General features: G+C 35.2%; 1 protein-coding gene across 3 annotated transcripts in view; it reads right to left on the bottom strand.

Moving 5' to 3' along the window:
• Window positions 1–20,777, bottom strand: part of ASCC3 (activating signal cointegrator 1 complex subunit 3) — a 373,754-nt gene that overhangs the window by 343,407 nt on the left and 9,570 nt on the right. For all 3 annotated transcript variants that reach the window (XM_069077160.1, XM_069077161.1, XM_069077162.1), the window contains exons 2-3: window positions 14,347–14,498; window positions 6,116–6,266 (exon numbers count right to left, since the gene is read on the bottom strand). In XM_069077160.1, the coding sequence (XP_068933261.1) occupies window positions 6,116–6,266; window positions 14,347–14,445 (250 nt within the window). In that variant the 5' untranslated portion in view covers window positions 14,446–14,498. The remainder of the gene's footprint in view (window positions 1–6,115; window positions 6,267–14,346; window positions 14,499–20,777) is intronic.

Here is a 20,777-nt window from a genome sequence, read left to right as displayed (position 1 = left end):
ATTTTAACTAACCACATTATCACATACACACCAAATACAAATGCATAAGCACTTATACATACATGTACAAAAATAAGACAGTTAAATTCAACTATTGTGCTATTTTAACTTTAATATGTTACTATCAAATAAGCCATACAACAATGAAAATATAAGATGATTCAATAATTATCTTCCATACAAAATTCAATTCGGTTTTAAAAATCTTTGCAAAAGTTAACTCATTTGTCAAAATGCTTGATACAAAAACATTTCCTTATTTCTTATTATCTGAAGCCACTTAATTTACAATAATGTACACATATGCATGACCACAACTAAATAAGCACACTCTAAAGAAATAGCTCAAAGAATGAGAGGAAAGCATTTTTAAGTGGCAAAGAATTATCTCAGATCTAAACTATAAAAACTGTAGAATTTCAAAGTCAACTGAATCAAACCTCATCTTACAGATGAATAAATTAAGGCACAGAGATATAAATAAGTTGCCCAAGATCATGCAGGTTCCCAGTGGCAATCCTGTTGACACTGACAGCATACATGCCATTTAAACTGTACAACAGTGCAAATAACATCACAAGTTTCTAACTGGGATGAAGATTAAAAATTATATATGAACATTTTATTTCATTTATTCCTATAGACACTGGTCAGTGACTGGCAAAAGAAATAACTCATCTGCTCAGACTCTGTGAAGGTAAATTTGCCTTCTCCACTCTGTCTAGATGTCTAAAGTAGAGAGAACAAGAACAAGAAGGCAACATGCCCTGGCCTCACTGCTGCTCAACTTTATTCCTAGCTTATTTACTCCTCATCTCAATCCTACTGCACCCAGTTAGTTTCAGTTCTGACTTATCCATACCATCTCCCACTTAATCTTCACTTCACAAAGAGAATACTCAATTTCTATTCAAAATGCTTCTTATCCTCAATTCTTCCTAGAATTACCTTGTACCATCAAACACAAATACAGAGTTATAAATAACCTTCTGTCTCGTGTATAATGATATTTCCTCTCCACTCACAATGCAGCAAAGAACAAATGTGAACATTCAAACAAAATTCTAATGAGAATTTTTTTTCAACAAAGAAGTTCTACTTCAAGAACATGAAAGGGAATAAGCATTTATACAGCACCTACTATGTTCCAGGCACTTTTCCAAATATCATCATATTTGATCCTCTTAATATCTTTATGAGTTAGGTGCTATTATTATTCCCATTTTACAACTGAGGAAACTCTAAGTGACTTGACCAGGGTCACATAGCTAGTAAAGTTTCTGAGGCTAGATTTTAACTCAAAACAAAAGAAACAGGTATGTAGTTCAAATATTTAGTTTTAAAATATCCACAACAGCAAACTTCTTTTGATTCAGAATTCTAACGGCAAAATTATTTGAAATTACTGAAAATGACAAGTGTTCATGCAAGCATATATTATACCCCTCCCTCTTTTTTCTTGCTCTAATAGAAGGATAGTATAAGTATTAAGAATATAATAAACAGAAGTTTATTTTTTATTGTATAAAAATACAATAAACAAAACAGCAGAAAAAATATGAGACAAATTCTGGAAACTGCAAAGAATAGGCATAATGCCACGTAACACTGCACTAACCAACACAGTGACAAATACAACCAACAATTTATAAAGTTTATAAAGTCCTAAGTTTACAAAGTTTTTTCCTCATTTTTATCCTCATCTTACAGATAAGAGAACCAAGGTTCAGGAAAGGAAGTATGTTCTTTTCATCTAAGTATATTCTACAGCTTCATGCCTTACATATAGTAGGTTACTTAATAAATGTTTGCTGAATTGCTGAATTTGCCCAAGATCTCAGTTAGTAAAAAGCAGAACAAAGAACACAACTTGGGCCTTTTGCTCCAAATCCAATACTCTTTACTACTACCTAGTATACTCAGTAGCAGCTGTCTTAGAACAGTGGCATCATTAACACATTATCACAACCCTCCCCAAATTATCACAAACCCTACAGTAATAGCATTTAGCTAATCAACTGGTGATAATCCAAATAGCTTACTTTAGCTCCAAAAGTATTAATTTCCTTGAATATCAGTCTATTTACCATCATTATAATGCTTGATACACAGATATAATCAGTAATCCTATAGAACCAATTGCCCCTTCCCCTTGAAACTTTTCTTTTTGCTTAATATTTTCTTTATAGATCCAATTAATTATGTTGGGGGAAAGAACCTATATACCAGTAAGAGAAGAAATCAGAGTATATAAAACAGTCATCAGTGTGTGACAAAGAAATATAAATTAAGGAGAAGTTGTAAAGACTCTTGAATGACAACAAAGTTTCAGTACCTTATAAGCTACAAATTGTGAATGGTGGTTTTTGCTGTGTTGGTCAGAGCAATGTTACACAGCATTATGACTCTTCTTTGCTGTTTCCAGAAAAGAGAATTATAATCAAAGTGGACCATGACGAAGATCAATGTGGTAGCAATCTATAAGAAGTATCAGAGTAAAGAAAAATCTCAAAGAACCAGACAGGAAGCTACTGAGATAGACCAAGCATGAGATGATTAAGGACATTTTTAAGCATTTCAAAGTTATTTAGCTATATCTGACCGCTTTCTATCTATAAAGCTCAAACTTTAACACGTGTAACTTCTATGTGCAAAAAGGAATAAAAAAAATAAAAAAAAGTGTAAAAAAAAATGCTGAAAAATGTGGTCCAGATTTCTTAATTCCTAAACAAATGGCTTTTTCCTCGGTCTTCATCCTTCTTGACTTCTCTGCAGGATTTTATGCTATTAGCCACCCTTTTTCCTTAATACTAGTCTTCCACTCTGGGTTTTTGTGACACTATTCACTCTCACTTTTCTGATCTCTCTTCTCATTCTCCTATTCATCAACCATATCCCACCTCCAACTGTGGATGTATTCTAAAATTTTGTCCTGGATCCTCTGATTTCTCTCTCTATACTCACAGTGACTTCATCCGCTCCCAATATTTCAACTATGATCTCTATGCAGAAGATTCCTAGGTGTCTATACCCAGTCCTGATCCCTCTCCTGAGCTCCATTTGTGAACTACTGCCTACTTTGCATTTCCACCTAGATATCTGATATGTATCTCTAAATTGAACATTTCTAAAATAGAACTCATTTTTCTCCCACATTCTCCTTCTAACCTTCTCCATTTCTGTTGAAAGTAACACCATTTTCCCAGTAATCCAGATTTATAACCTCAACATCATCTCTAACACTTCAATCTCATTTACCTCACATATCCAATCTTGTCATTTTTTTCCTTCACAATAACTTTCACATCTGTACCCTTTTCTCCACTGTTACCATCCTAGTTCAGGCCCTCATCACCTTTGCCTTGACTATTTTAAATGGTGTTCCGGGTCTCTCACTACTCTAATATATCCTCCAGTCAGTTGCCAAAGTAATTTTCCTAAATTGTATGTCTATTCATGTAATTTCTCTAATCAGTAAAATCCAGTAGCTCTGTATTCCCCATAGGATCAAATGTAAAATCCTCAATTTGGCATTAAAGTTCTTCATAACCTGATTTCTTCCTACCTTTCTACTCTTGCCTTATTTAATGTTCCTAGGATAAGCTACTTCATCTCCCATCACGTAAACCTCATTTTCCTTGGCTTTTCAAGAATTACCTTAAATCTTACCTTTTACAAAAAGACTTTTCTGGTCCCTACAGTTGCTAGTACTTTTTTTTCTGATATTACTTTCTTCCTTCTCTATATATACCCTGCACATGCCAATTATTTACATGTGTCCTCCTCAATGAGAAGATAAGCCACCTAAGAACAGAAACTTTTTGTTTTACTTTGTATGTTCATCTTTTAACAATGTACCTAGTAGATTTGCCTCATAAAATTCTTTTTGCCTGTCTGACCTCTAGGGATGAGCAGTTCTTATTCTGGGTGGAGTGGATGCTTCTTGAGGAAATAAAAAGTTCAAAGATAGATAGGAGGAATAATATCAGAAGCAGAGGAGGGAGGAATCAAGAGAAGGAAGGTCCTACTATCCTTATTTGTGGGAAGGGATCACTTTCTCAGGAATTCATGTTCAACCTGATGATTTAAGGAACTCAAACTGGAAAATGTGGCCAGTTTTATTTTCTACAACTTATAGACTGAAAAATGAATAGAATGTGGTAGACAAGAAAACTTCTCATTCATAAAGGAAAATCAAATATAATTCAGACATAAATGCATTCATGCTAAATTTTTTTAAGTTTTTTAAGTTTTAAAATCTAAAAATTTTGATTTAAAAAACATTTATGGGTTTAAATCTAAAATTTTAAATGAGAATTGAGGTGACTGATGCTTTAATGATGCCTTTCATAACATACATGACTTATCTTTCCTGCATAATTTAAATATATAGAGGGAATATAAGTTGAAGAAGCTCCACAGCAACTTCTCACATTCATTAAATGCTACAATTGATAGCCAAATTTTAAGGAGAAAGTCTACTCTTAGAGACTCTTCTCTCTAGGATGTTGTGACACAACTCTCTCCTGTTCTTCTCCTACTTTGTCTGTATTTTTCCTTCTCATGTTCCTTTGTTGGCTCTTCCTCCAGAGATCTCACCCACTAACCATGGGTGGCCCCCTTAAGGTCTTGTCCTGGACCCTTTTATTTTCTCCCTCTACACCTCAAGGGGATTTCATCAGCTTCTGTGGGATCAATCACATCTATGCAATAATTCTCAGATCTAACTATATGGCCCTCTCTAGTGCTCCAATTCTACATTACCAACTTCCTTTAGGCAAATTGTCCCATAGGAATTTTTAAAACAAAAATATGTTCAAAAAAGAACTCATAATCTCTTCCAATTCTTCCCCTCTTGCCAACACACCAACTATTACTTTCAATTACTATCTCTCTAGTTACACAGGCGCTCAACTTCATGTTGTCTTCAACTCTTGCTCAAATTCACCCTACATATTCAATCTATTGTCAAAATCTTGTCATTTCTACCTTCACAACATTTCTTATATACATTTCTTTCTTGCCATTCATCTAGTATTCTCACACAGGCCCTCATCCTCTCTCACCTGGACAACTGCTATAGTTTTTTACTTATTTCCCTAGTTGCAAGTCTCTCTCTATACCAATATATCTTTTACTCAGCTATCAAAATAATTTTCATAAAGCAGGGTCTGACCACGCACTCCCCTAATTCAATAAACTACAGTGGCTCCTCATTACCTCTATAATCAAATATAATGTTTGGCTTTTAAAATCCTTTGCAGCCTGGCTCCTTCCAACTTTTCCAGTCTTTTCACACTTTAATCCCCTCTAAATATGCTATAATTCAGCAACAGGCCAGTGCCTGCTTGTTGTTATGTGCAAATAACACTCCATCCCCATCCACTGGCTATCCACCATAGCTGGGATGCTCTTCTTCCTCACCTCTATCTCTTGGATTCCGTGGCTTTCTTCATGTTAGTTCGACTTCCGCCTCCAGCAGAAAGTCATTCCCAATCCCCTCTCCAAAGAGTGTCTTCCTCCGAAATTACCTTCTATTTACATAGTGTGTATATTGTAAGCACACAGTAATTTGCATGTTGTTTCCTCTACTACAATAAGAGCCCCTTAAGGGTAGGGACTGTTTTTGCCTTTCTTTGTATTCTTAGTGCTTAGCATGGTGACCAAACAGAGTAAGCACAGAATAAATGCTTGTTAAGAAGGCTAGGTAGAACAAGGAATAGAATGCTGGAATTAAAGTCAGAAAGACCTGAGTTCAAATTCCACCTCAGACACTTACTAGCTGTGTGGTCTAATCAAATTTCTTAACCTCTCTCAGCCTAGGTTTTCTCATCTGTAAAATGGAAATAATAATAGCATCTACACCTCACAGAGTTGTTTGGAAAATCAAATGAGATACTAAATGAAAACCAGTCTGAAAACCTTAAAAGGTTACATAAAAGTTATCATTGGGATTATATTGCTTATTGTTGTTAACTGACTAACTGAAACAAGCTCTTTTATTGTAAAGTGAAGCTCATAAATAGAGCTTTCAAAAAATTAAATTTTGTCTTATCCACATCCTATAAGTAACAGTATTTTAAAATGTTTAAGTCCTTTAAATATTTAACTTTACCTATCTGCTTTGCTGCTCGCAATATATCTTTTAAGTCTTCATTTACAATTTGTACTTCCTTCTTCTCCAGATTATCATCCACAAATTTTACAATCTTATTCCATGTGAGTCCTAAATCTGAAATTTGTTTCTGAAGTTTAGATCGTTTCACCTAGGGGAAAAAAAAAGTATAATTCAGACAAATGTTTTCTGAAATCCATTACAAATTCTATAAATTGTGCCACCCACTAAGAAATAAATAAAATCACATAGAAGATCACAGATCTAGTGTTTGAAGAGACTTAGAAGTTATCTGACCCAACCTCACCATTTTATAGATGGTAAAACTGAAGCACAGGGATATTAAATGATTTATCTTAGAGCATCTGGGTAGTAAGCTTCAGGAGTGGGATTTGAACCAAAGTCTTCTCTATTCATCATATTATAATTTATAGTTCTAAAAATTAGCTTTATTTAAAGCTGACATTTTGTCAGCTTCCAGGGTTTTGTTCTGTATCATAAAGTAACACAAACCTTATTACATTTTATTCCTTTTCATGTACCTAACAGTCCAGCCAAACTGGCCTTACTACTGTTACTCTTCTATGACATTCCATCTCCCATCTCTGAGCTTTTGTAACAGCTATCCTAAAAAGGAAAAATGAGCTCCCTCCTCACCTCTGTCTCTTAGAATCCCTTGGTTGTTGTTGTATAGTCATTTAAATAATGTCCAACTCTTCATGACCCCATTTGGGGTTTTCTTGCAAATATATTAGAGTGATCTGTCATTTCCTTCTCCAGGTCATTTTATAGATGAGGAACTGAGATAAATGGGGTGAAGTGACTTGCCCAGGGCCACACAGCTAATAAGTGCCTGATGCCAGATTGAACTAAGGAAGATGAGTCTTCTGACTTCATGCCCAGCACTCTATCCACTGTGCCACTCAGCTTCTCCTTAGAGTCCCTAATTTCCTTCAAAGTTTGGCTCCAGTGACACTCCCTAAAAATTAATTTATACCAACAGAATGTACAAAATGACACAGAGAAGCTAACCTTCTGCTGAGGACAGCCTGGCAAGCTGGCAGGAATTGGATAGTGCAGCATGCTGGTAGCTGAGCCCAGCCCCACACAGGCCAGAGGTTTTAGCTTCAGGGCAGCCACAACCAGTCACCAGCTGGAGGGCCTTCAGATCACCAGCAGCTGTAGCAGTTTCCAGAATTATCAACCCATGCATGCTAAGGACAAAGTGAGAGGGTAGAGGTGCTGGGGTGTGTGACCAGTTTGCCAGAGCCAGTGGAGGCTTCAGAGAAGGCACCCAACTAAAGGATCCAACAGCTGTGAAAACCCCAGCATTTGGGATAAAGCTCCCCTTTCTGATATCAGGGTTCTACTGTGGCAAAAAGCTCAAAAGTCAAGTAATTGAGTGGCAACATGAGCAAATGAGGGAAACAAGGCAATCACAGTACTCTGACTTTGGACTCCTTTTTTGGGGACAAAAAGGTACGGGGCATGGAACAGGAGGAAGACAGCTAACTCAGAACTCCTGCACCAGAAGCTTCCAAGAAAAGAATAAGCGGCTTACAGGCTATAGAAGACCTTAAGAAGGATTTTGAAAACCAAATAAGAGAAGTGGAAGAAAAATTGGGAAGAGAAATGATGCAAGACAATTATGAAATGAGAGTCAACAACCTGATTGAAGTAAACAACACCTTAAAAAACAGACTAACTCAAATGACAAAAGAGAATCAAGAAGGCAATGAGGAAAGAATGCCTTAAAAATCCGAATTTGCCAGATGGAATTCTCAAAAGCTCACTGAAGAGAATCATTCCTTCAGAATTAGATTGGAGCAAATGGAAGCCAGTGACTTTATGGGAAATCAAGATACTATTAAACAAATCCAAACAAATGAAAAAATAGAAAGGAATGTGAAATATCTCATTGAAAAAAAAACCACTGACCTAGAAAATAGATACAGGAGAGATAATTTAAAAATTATTGGACTACCTGAAAGCCATGATAAAAAAAAAGAACCTAGAAATCATCCTTCAAGAAATTCTCAAGGAAAACTGTTCTGATGTTTTAGAACCAGAGGGCAAAACAGAGGTTGAAAGAATCCACCAATCACCTCCTGAAAAAAGATCCCAAAAAGAAAACTCCTAGGAATATTACAGCCAGGTTCCAGAGTTCCCAGATAAAGGAGGAAATATTACAAGCAGCCATGAAGAAACAATTTCAATATTGTGGAAACACAATCAGGATAACACAGGATCTGGCAGCTTCTACACTGAGGGATCAAAGGGCTTGGAATATGATATTCTGGAGGTCAAAGGAGCTGGGATTAGAACCAAGAATCACCTACCCAGCAAAACTGAGTATCATGTTTCAGGGGAAAATATGGTCATTCAATGGAATAGAGGACTTTCAATCATTCTTGATGAAAAAAACAGAGTTGAATAGAAAATTTGACATTCAGATACAAGAAGCAAGAGAAGCATGAGAAGGTAAACATGGAAAAGAAATCATAAGGAACTTATCAAAGTTGAACTACTTACATTCCTACATGGAAAAACGATAATTGTAACTTATGAAACTTTTCTCAATATGTGAATAGTTGAAGAGAATAGAAATGTATATGTGTGTGTATGTAGATGTATATATGTAGATGTAAATGTGTACATGTATATGCACATATATATGTATACATACATATATATGTCTATATAAGAGGGTATAAGGGCATATGAATACATATGTGAGTATGTGTACAGGTATACATAGACAGAGGGCACAGGACCAGTTGAATAGGAAGGGATGATACTTAAAAGGTGAAATTAAGAGGTGAGAGAGGAATATAATGAGAGGAGATGGGGAGAGATACAATGGGGTAAAATATCTCATATAGAAGAGGCAAGAGAAAACTGTTACAATGGAGGGGAAGAACAGGAAGGCAAAAGGGAATGGGTCAACCTTATTTTCAATGAATTTGGCTTAGGGAGGGAATGACATACCCACTAAACAGGGTATCTCACCCTACAGGAGAGAAGGGAGGAAGGGGATGAGAGGGGGGATGATGGAAAGGAGGGCAGGCTGGGGGAGAGGAGGAGGGAAGTTGGAAGCACCCACTTCTGAAAAGGGACAGGTTCAAAGTAGAGAATAGAATAAGTGGGGGGTGGGATGGGATGGAGGGAAATATAGTCAGTCTTTCACAATATATCCACTATGGAAATGTTTTGCATAGCTACACACGTACAACCTATATTGAATTGCTTATCTTCCCAGTAAGGGTGGGTGACAAGGAGGTAGGGGAAAGAATCTGGAATTCAAATGTTTCAAATCAAATGTTTCAAAAAAAAATTATATATACATATATATATATATACACACACACATATATTATTATTATTATTTTACATGTAACTGGGAAATAAGATATACAGGCACTGGGGTATAGAGGTCTACCATGCCCTAATGGAAAGTCGGAGTGGGGATGGGGGAAGATATAGGAGAGAGCAGATTGGGGAGGGGTTATTCAGTGGGATCACTGTTTTGGGGTGATGGGTAGACGGAAAATGGGGAGAAAATTTGTAACTCACAATCTTGTGGAAATGAATGATGTAAACTAAAAAATAAAAAAAAATAATTAATTTGTACCTTTATTGAATATATTTTGTACATATTTGTGTGCATGCATGTCTCCCCTTATAAAATATAAACCCTTTGAGGGCAGAGACTATTTCATTTTCATCTTTGTTATCATTCACTGACTGGAACACAACAGGAGCTTAATAAAAATGCTTAATGATTAAATGAATAAGGTGACTTAAGACGTACCTTATTACTATATATAATGATAACTAGTTCCACTAATAAAGTTGGCTTCACAGTTTTTACTTTTTTTTTTTTTTTTATAAAGCAATTGGGGTTAAGTAACTTGCTCAAGGTTACACGCCCAGTTATTTCTGGGTGTGGTGCTGAGTGTCTGAGCCCGGGATTTGATCCAGGTCATCCCGACACTGGAGCCGGTGCTCTTACTCACTGAGCCACCTGGCTGCCCCAAGCTTCACAGTTTTTAAATGTCTTAGTTTGATTATACTGCTTACCAGTTTAGTACCATTAGACCTTTACAGTAAGAAATAAAGCCAAAGGGAATTTTACTATAAATGATGACAATAGTTAAAATTTCCATAGTACTTTAAAGTATGTGAAGCACTTTACAAGCAGGATCTCATTGGATCACAACAGCCTTGTGTGACAGGTTCCATAATTAATCCTCACTTTATAGATGAATTAGTGATGGGAGGAAGGGGGGATCTGGACCCCTAAAAGGAAAAGCCCATAAACTTTCCCACAAATTTCAGGAACCCAGTCCCTAGCATTCACCTGAGGTACTGCCCACCCCAGCCCACCTTGCTTAACTTAGCTTACTTATCACTCCTCAATCCCATCCAAATCTTTGGTTGCCTCCAGACCATCCTAGGATACTTGCCACTCCCAGATCCCTTCCAGATCTTCCCACAGATTATCTATAAAATATCAGTCCCATCCTCATCAAGTGCACAGAGTCAAAATCTGGCCAGCTTGCATTGGCATCACAAATAACAGAAAATCACTAGGAATCTTGCCCACCAATCTGTGTCTTAATAAACTTACTACTTGGATTGAAAGAAGGCTTTAGTGGTTGAATTCTTTCAAGGCAGACTGCCATGCTGTACCCTTGTATTTCAGGGTTCCTAGCACCCCTAGACTGCAACATATTGACAACAGAGCTTAAGTAACTTACATAGAGTGACACTGCTAGGAAGTTCCTCTTGCATGGATTCAAACCTAGGTTTGACTCCAAGTTCAGAGTTCTGCATAATTCATCATGCTGCCTCATAATACTATCAAGTATGTGTTCACTATAAGAATGCATATCATTACTGTCTTTTTTATGTTTGAGTCAAAGGTGAACAATTATCCATACATATGGTGCCTACAGAGGCACAATTTCAAAGATAATATAATTCAACAAACCTTTATTAAGCACCTACAACCTGTAAGATCCTATGCCAGGTATTAGGGATACAAAAACATAAGTAGAAAATATTTACTCTCCTCAAAGAGCTTACATTCTGCTGAGAAATATAACATGCACAAAAATAAGTTGATACAAGTACCACTGAAGAAATGAGAGCATTAACAACGAAGGAGATCAGCAAGGCTTTCTCAGGGAGGTGGTACCTCAAATGAGCCACAAAAGTAACTTGACATTCTGAAATGCTAAAAGGAGCTGGATACAGACTTCCAAAATTTGGAACATAATTGGTTATATTCATCACAAAAAAGCCTTTCTCATCTAATAGAGTTCACAGTATAATAGAGAAGACAATATACACTGTACATACCGGAAAGATCTGGCATGGTCAAAGGGGGAAGGCAGTAAGATTAAGGAGGAATGGGAAAGGCTTTTTGCAAATGGGACTTTAGCTGAGACTTCAAGGAAGCCAGAAGACAGAGATGAAAAGGGAGAGAATTCAGAGCATGAGGTGCAGTCAGTGAAAATAGACGGAGTGAGGAGAGGGAATGTCTTGTTTCTGAAGCAGGAAGAAGGTTGCTGTCACTGGATCAGAGTACACAATGAGAAATGTATCTCAAGAGTCATCCTCAATGGGAAAGGGACTGGAGAAGTCTAACAGAAAGGAATTTATACAATTCCACATGGATTTTACCCTAGTGGAATCCCTTCTGCACACTAACTTATGGAATAAAATTGTCTAAATACACTTGACACCTAAACAGACCAAAGAAAATCATTTCACTGTTATCAAATTGATTACATTAAAGTTACACTTACATAAATGAGATTCTTCCACATTATAGTTTTTGGGTTTTTTTTTTTCTGAAGTAGCCACTATATGTACAGATGTCTCTGATACTGTTTTGTAAGCAAAAACTACAACTTAAAGCACCTATGACTTCCAGGTTGGCCTACGCAGATCTGTTGGGTGTGTTTTTAATGTCTACCCTTAAGAATACTGGAGGAGTACCATATCAATCAAACTATCAAAGAATTACTTTATAGAACTAGAAAAAATACTACAAAGCAAAAGGTCAAGAATATCAAGGGAATCAATGAAAAAAAATGTAAAGGAGGGGCAGAGCAGTTCAGATCTCAAAATATAATACAAAGTGGTAATTATCAAAACAATCTGGTACTAGATGATTGATTGATCCATGAAATAGATTAGTACATAATAAAAAGAAGTAAAGGAGCACAGTAACCTAGTGTTTGATAAGTTCAATGATCACAGCTATTGGGGCAAGAATTTAGTATCTGAAAAACAAAACTAGGAAAACTGGAAACTAATCTGGCAGAAATCAGGTATAGACCAACATTTCACAATGTATATCAAGATAAGCTCAAAACTGGTACGTGACACAGAAATCAAGGGTGCTATCAAAGCAAATTAAGAGAGCACAGAGAAAATTACCTGTCAGATCTATGGAGAGAAGACAAGTTCATGACCAAATAAGACATAGAAAAGATCATGGGAAAATGAAATAGATAATTTTGTTTACATGAAATTAAAAGGATTTTAGGGGCAGCCAGGTGGCTCAGTGAGTAAGAGCACCGGCTCCAGTTTTGGGATGACCTGGAGATCGAATCCTGGGCTCAGACACTCAGCACCACACCCAGAAATGGTTGGCCATGTAACCTTGAGCAAGTTACTTAACCCCAATTGCTAAAAAAAAAAAAAAAAATTAAAAGGATTTTGCACAAAGAAAAGCAATGCAGCCAAATTAGGAAGAAGGAAACTAGGGCGGGGGGGGGGGGGAATTTATAGCAAGTTTCTCTGATAAAGGTCTCACTTCTCAAATATATATGAGGAACAGAGACAAATTTGTAATAATAAGAGCCATTTCCCAATTGATAATCGGTCAAAGGACATAAATAGGCAGTTTTCAGAAATAGAAATCAAAGCTTTCAGTAGTCATGTGAGAAAAGGCTCTAAATCACTAATAACTAGAGAAATGCAAATTAAAGGGGCAGCCAGGTAGCACAGTGAGTAAGAGCACCGGCTCCAGTGTTGAGAAGACCTGGAGATTGAATCCCAGGCTCAGACACTTAGCACCCACCCAGAAACACCTGGCCGTGTAACCTTGAGCAAGTTACTTAACCCCAATTGTTTAGGGGCAGCCAGGTGGCTCGGCGAATAAGAGCACTGGCTCCAGTGTCGGAATGACCCGGATCAAATCCGGGCTCAGATACTCAGCACCACACCCAGAAATAACTGGCCCTGTAACCTTGAGCAAGTTACTTAACCCTAATTGCTTTAAAAAAAAAAAAAAAGTTATCCACTTCCTGATAGAGAACTGATGGACTCAGTATGGATTGAAGAATATTTTTCCTTTATTTTTATTGTTTGTTGCTTTTCCCCCTGAAACATGGTTAATGTGAAAATGTTTTATATGACTTCATACATTTATAATGAGTATGATGGGGAAGGTATGAAGGGAGAAAGACAACTCAGAACTGAAAATTAGAAGGAAAAAAACAGGGAAAGAAAAGAACACAGGGGGAAACATAAGCATAAAAGTAGCTATCCCATCCAAAGAATAGGAAACCAGTTGTCACTACCATGGTTCATTGTTAATGTGAATATAACATGTGAAGAAAGGCCACTCAGCAAAGTTGTGAGTCTGTACACAAACTCAAGGCAGCTAAGTAGCACAGTGGATAGAGCATTAGGCTTGGAATTAGGAAGATTCATCTTCCTGAGCTTCAATCCAAATTCAGACACTTCCTAGTTATGTGACCCTGAGTAAGTCATTCAACCTAATTTGTCTCAGTTCCTCATCTGCAGAATGAGCTGGAGAAGGAAATGGCAAACCACTGTAGTATCTTTGCAAGAAAACTCCAAATGCCGTCACAAAGAGTCAGAGAGGACTTAAAACTGAACAACAACAACAACACAAACGCAAACACAAAAACACACCACCCTATTTTATTTCCAGGTATTACTACTGTCTCTGATTCAATCCAACAAGGTAAAGTGATGATCTAAGTGAAGGACTACATTTACCTTGGATTCAAGTGGCTAACATCTACTTAGCAGATTACCTCATTGATGACCTTACAGAAAGAATCTTTACATTGAGTACTCTTTGAAACCTAAGACAATTCAATCTTAAAGAAATGAGACTAAGCGTATATTTGAGTCTAAGTGGATACATGAGTGTTTTATAATGCCTTTCATATAAAAATTGTTACCATTAAGTCAGCTGATTCTTCATTATAATCATCTTGTTTGGTGACATTTGAAAAAGAGCGCAATGCTCCTGTAAGACGAGGTAAGTCCATCTTACTCATTCAGTGATCGATCCATATAAGAAGAAATGAAATCTTATTTCAATTCCTAAAATCTGAAACAGACAAAACAAAAAGATATTTATTTGGTTGGTTTTTCTTTAGCAATCAAGTCCAATAAATTTATCTCTACAAGAAAGACAACTGCTGAAATAACAATTATTACAAATTCATAAAGATTCACCTTCCATCTTTTCAACACAAAGTTATTTTAATATACATGCTGTTAATATATTCCATTGGTTATGATAAAAGTATTACTAGTTAAAAATGTATGTGGCAGATTCTCAACAATTCTTTAGGGAAATGCAGTAGAATTCCCTCAGAATAAGGAAATGTTAAAATATTATGACAACAAGAGGGAGGGGGGGCTAAATTCATACCAAGAACCTTGAACTCAGGAAAGGGTAACTACCTTTTGTCCTCACCTTTACACACATACACTCTTTTCAAGTGGCCCTACATCCTCACAGGGCTCAGTCAGTGAATAATGGAAACTGAATTCTGCATAAGACAAAAAGGATATTCTTTTGTATTTCTAAATGTACTGACATCTTTCTAAATGATACCGTGTCTCTAGAACTCCTAATGCCACATCCACAGCAGTTCTACTTAACATTGTAGTAATTCAAGAGCATGCACACATTGATCATGCTTTCCCACCAGGAAAATTTTAGCATTTTATTTTTTCAAAAGCAATGTTTCTTGTCTTCTAAACACAGTAACAAAAAATTATTTTATATACTACTAATAAAAATAAAGCATCCAAAATTGTATATCTTGAAACATTTTCATTTTCCTGTGCTGTTAGTTAAAAATATTCAGACTCTTTTATTTACTTCACCTAGAAACACAGATATGTCCCAGTACTTATCTATATATCTTTACCTTAACCACCTTCATTACCTATTTTTTTTAAATCCATAGCCTACAGTCACAAGGGCTCCTGACTAAAAAAAAAAAAATTAACAATTTTTACTTTCTCTCTGAAGTCTTATTAATACAACTAGTCAATTTACATGACTCAATTATCTTAAGAAAGTTCAAAGAGACAGTGCCACGATACATTCTGTAATATACTGTCAAGAATTCAGAAGCACAACAGAAAAGGAGATAAATGAATTTCCATTATTTTTATTAAATATCCATATGTAACCTTTCAAAATTTATAGTCATGACATTTCAAGTATCAAAGGTTTTCTCAAGGATGTTTTGCAGAAAGCATATTTTGTTTTCAATTCACTTACTATTTAGCAAATAATTCCATTAATTTATATTTTAGGAAAAGGGCAAATGTTCAAAATGTTTAAAAAAAACATAAATAAGACTGCTTGGGTTTTATTCTTATCTCTAATCATGTATTTAATCAATTATTAAATCAAAGCAACAATGGAATGGTATCATCTAATTTGTCTACCTCAAAGTTTAACTTAGTATAGACATTTAATATGTTGATTGAACTGTGGAATATTCAAGTACCTTGGTTTCAACAAAGTTTTTAAATAATGGAGATATTATTAGTCATGTTTTCTATATTGTAAAACTTTCAAAACTACTTATTTCTTTGACTCAAAAAAATAAGGAATCAGGGAATATGTGAGTCAAAGAATTCCCCACTTGTAAAACTTAAAATTCATTTAAATAATCTGAGACAAAAGGTTTTTTTTTCTTTAAGAAACCTTGCAAAGTAACCAAATAAAATAAGAACAAGGTAAAAACACAATAAAGAAATAAAAGGAATTAATAGTACCTACTATACAATTGAGACATCAAAATGAAAAATTGAAAGAAATAGGTTATCTGCAAAAATATACATAATACCAAATTAATAGACATAAAATAAAGATCTTAATTTCAAAGAGATTCTTCTTAAAAAGATGAAAGTGAACTAACTCTAAAAGAACTATCTACCCTGATGCAGAAGAATTTACAAATGAATTCTATCAAAATTTTAAAGAATAGATATATTGCACATGAAAAAATATACTCTATCAAACTATTTTCATGAGACAAATACAACTGTAATGACTAAATCAAGGAAGGATAACTCAAAGAAAAATAACTACAGGTCAATATTACTAACGAATACTACTGATTCAAAGGCTTGAACTATAAATCTGGCAACAAAAAATATTAAAGTAACATAATCCAAAAGATTATTCACCATGACTAAATTAGATTTATATAAAATACACAAGACAACTAACCACATCAAAAAAAATGTCAAAGTACATGATTATATCTCAAGAAGCAGCAAAAGCCTTCAAACTTATTTATGAAAAAAAAAATTCTACAAAGCACAAACATGAAAAAGTCATTTAGAATGATAAAAAAATTACCTCTGTAAAACCAAAGGCTAGCATTATATATACTGAGAAAACAATAGAAGCTTATTGAATAAATACAGGAGTAAAGCAAGAATTTCCTCTTTCTTCAATGTTATGTGACAGTCTTAATTCCCATTTTAGTAGACAAACATAATGGTTACTTTCAAAATCCCAGAAACTCAGGTAAAAAACTAATTGAGACAAAATAGCTTCTGTAAATAACCAGATACAAGTTGAAACTACAAATAGTAACAATATACCTATACTAAGTGTTTAATAAATCTTTCCTTCACTATATAGCAATACAATTCAAGAGGAAATAATAAAAAGGGAAGTTTCATTCAAAACAACTATAAACCACAAAAAATATCTTGAAGTCAATATATCAACCAAGCTACACTCAAGATTTATATAGTTAAATTACAAAACATTTCCAGGCAATAAAGAGCCATTTTAAAAATACAATAAAAATATCAAACCCATCTAAATTAGTTGCAAATTTATTATTATCAAACTACTAAGTGGCTAGTGAGAGTCAACCCCAAAGCAAAGGTTTTGAAAACAACAAAGCCATTGGGCAGCCTACATGAAATTAACAGCATGCCCAGGCAAGTTCATAGAGGAAAGGCATACTCAGCAAAAATAATCACCAACAGTGTTTTACAGTCTTTGCAGAAAAGACCAGAAACAAATAGTCAAAGGATTAAATCTTTTGTCAAGTCAGTCACTTCAGAATCAAGTTATACTAGAAAAATTGTATATGGAATTTTGCTCGATTGGCCTACAAATAAAGAGGGAACTTCAGTTTTTCCTTCTATCAATTCGCCACATTTCACAAATGGTAATCTCCTAATTCCTTTACTCACCTTCAAAAAGTGGCCAGTTAAAATTCATTAAATTTCATTTTGCTAATCCACAAACTTGATAAACCCTAACAAAAAAACCTGACAGTCTCACCTGCTTTCTGAAAGAAATTAAATAGCAGGGCTTAATCATGAGGTCACATATTGGTGAGATAACATTACTTTTATACAATATGCCATAGAACATTTACCTTATCAAAATAATTATAAAATAAATTATACTTGTCAAGATAATGGAGTAAAGTACATTTTTGATGTATAAATTTTTATTGTATCTTCTTCCTCAAGTTAACTTTCCCTAGAACATTGTACTTATGTATACTTCTGCGAGGACTATTACAGAAGACTCTTAAAAAAATAACTGCAGCTTTTAAATAACAAGAGTGTGGGAAAATGCTTACATATTAAGATCTAAAGAGACTGGGCCCCTTAAAAACACCCCAGTAAAACTCTAAAAATGAGACAAAAGGAACACTGACAAAGTCAAAAGGAATCACCTACAAACTCCTCAATCTAGACAAGGAATATACAAAATGACTGTCAGAATCCTGCATAAGTTCTCAATAGAGATAAGCCAACATGATAGAAGACATGGTCCAGAGCAGCCCAATCCCCCAGAAAAGCACAGAGCATAGGAAGTCTAGAAGTTCTGCAACAGTCAGGCCCTGAGAACCATGAAGCCCTGGCCACAGAAGGAGACAGGCTCAAAACAACATCTACACAGCCATTTCCTAACCCAATATCCAGGCAAAACGGACCTGAAACCACAACAGGAAACAAGATCAGATAATTCCTGTAGAAGGTAGGGTCTCAGTTACCACACTCAGAAATAAATAGGGCCTGTCCACATTTAAGAGTACAGGGAGTTTAACACAAATACAAGCTCCTAATCCTGAAACTGAGATTGATTACATTAATAAAGAGAAGAAAAAGCTGGATACAATGAAAAAAATACCTTTGACTGAATGAGAGATACCTAAGTGGTAAACTCAGATGAAGAAAGGAAGTCCAAAGTAGGACTTAAAGGGTACTCGGAAAAAAAATGAACCAAGATATACAAAGTAAGACCATTAGAGAGAAAAGAATGGCAAAGAGAATTGTTAAAATTCACTCAAGAATTAAACGTCCTAAAAGTGAAAATAAGGCAAACATGAGACAACAATGAAGCAATAAGAAATATTAAAACAAAATCAAAAGATTGAAAAAGCAGAAGAAAACTTAATATAAATGATCTAAGAGATCAAGAACCTGGCTAACTAAGACCAAGAGTCTTTGGAACAGTGATGCTTCTAGCCCAGTAAGCAGTCATCATTCTAGGAAGCAACCCCTGTAGAGATAAAGCCTGACAACTGCTCTTACAGATGCTACAGTCATATCTACTTATGTCCCAGGAAGAAAAGACCTTGGCACCAAAGCCCTTGGCACAGTTAAATGGTTCAACATCAGAAACTGATGATTTTATTGACAGAAATGACATTAAAGAAGAGGTATTACCCATTGCTTTGTTGCTATACCCTAAGGAACATAGGACCTTTACATCTAAAATACAGCTGGCATAGAACTTTAAGGTTTAAAAATCAGTTTACATATTACATCTGATTCTCATAACAACTTTATACTACAGATATTATCATGCCTATTTTAAACATGAGGAAACTGAGGCTCAGAAAAGTTAATAACTTGCCTATTATTACACAGATAGTATCAAAAGACAGAATTCAAACTCAGGTCTCAACTAAATCTAGCTTGTTTTGCTCTATACAACATTTTCTTAAAAAACAAAATTTCTTATTAAATAAAACTTCTTGTTAAATAATGAAATACTGCTTTTTTTTAGTTAAATGAAGATACTGAAATATATTTGCAAAATGTTATGCAAACTTCATATAAGGATAGACCCTAACAGATGATTATAAGTAGAACAGTAACAAAAAGTAGCATTCTATAAACACAGATTATTTTTCATTTCTCTTCTTTCTAATGATCAATACTGCTTAGAACCATTAAGTGATCAATTATATTTCATTTAGTTTTTCCTTTTCTTATTGTCAGTTTCAATCAAGTATCAACTAAAGCAGAGCAATACATGAAATACCCATTTTCAGAAACCCTGAGGTTATGCAATTATTAAAAAAGAATGTTCTTCATCTTTTTTTCACATCTGGGTGGCCTCAAAACATGACTGCATTCTACACAGTAACAATGAAATCGCCCTGTTTGTATCCCTTCTAAACTTTTTTGCTTTATTCTGTGAATTTTTAAATGTTTTATTGATACTCTTTTCTTTTCCCTCCAACTATTACCTCCTATCAATTCAACCTCCCAATTGCCAGCTTTTTCAAAGCTCAAAGTGTCACTTCCTACATGAGACCTTTCCTGATCCCATTCAGCTGCCAGGACCCTCTCCTTTCCCCAAAATGTATATACTTGTGTTATTTTAAAAACTTCTATTTTTCTCCAACAGAATGAAGCTCCTTGAGGGCAGAGGGCAGGGACTGTTTTCATTTTTATCTTTGTATCCCTATTGAGCAACACAGTATCTGGGCCATGACAGGCATTTCGTGACTTTCAGACTAGGTCAGCTAGATCATTAAGTTCTGAATCCAGCTGACTGTACATTATGCTGAACAGAGAAATTTGTATTTGATCCTAGAAGTAACAGGGAGTCTCTGTAATTTACTTAGCAAGGGAGTAACATAGTTAGAAGTGACTTTTAGGAATATCACCAGGGAGCTATATGGAGGACAGTTTAGAGAAATAAGTGGCTATGTAAAGAGCCCAATTTGTCAGCTCTTGAAATAGTCAAGGCAAGAGCTAATGAATTCGAATACTGAGCCTGAGTGGAGAAAAAGAACAGATTGGAGAGATGCTGTGAAAATGACAAAAATTGGCAACTGAATGAATATGTGGGGTAAGGGTTAATGCAGAGTCCAGGATGACTCCTTGCAAATCTGGGTGACTGGTAGTATGATAAAGAAAAGTTAGGGAAAGGATCAGGTTTAAATGAAAAGATGATGAGTTCTCTATTTTGAACATACTGAGGTTGAGATTCCTAAGAGAAATTCTCATTTAAAATGTTTAGAAGGTTTTATGGAACTTGAGCTCAGAAGAGAGACTAGTTGGATATAAAATCTAGAAATCATCT

Source organism: Petaurus breviceps, unplaced genomic scaffold, assembly GCF_028583685.1.
Source record: "Petaurus breviceps papuanus isolate PSGF00001 unplaced genomic scaffold, PetGlider_PUasm1.0 90977, whole genome shotgun sequence".
In the NCBI taxonomy this organism is placed as follows: domain Eukaryota; kingdom Metazoa; phylum Chordata; class Mammalia; order Diprotodontia; family Petauridae; genus Petaurus; species Petaurus breviceps.
The sequence above is the reverse complement of the archived record's forward strand: the minus strand, read 5'-3'. Positions and strand labels throughout refer to the sequence as shown.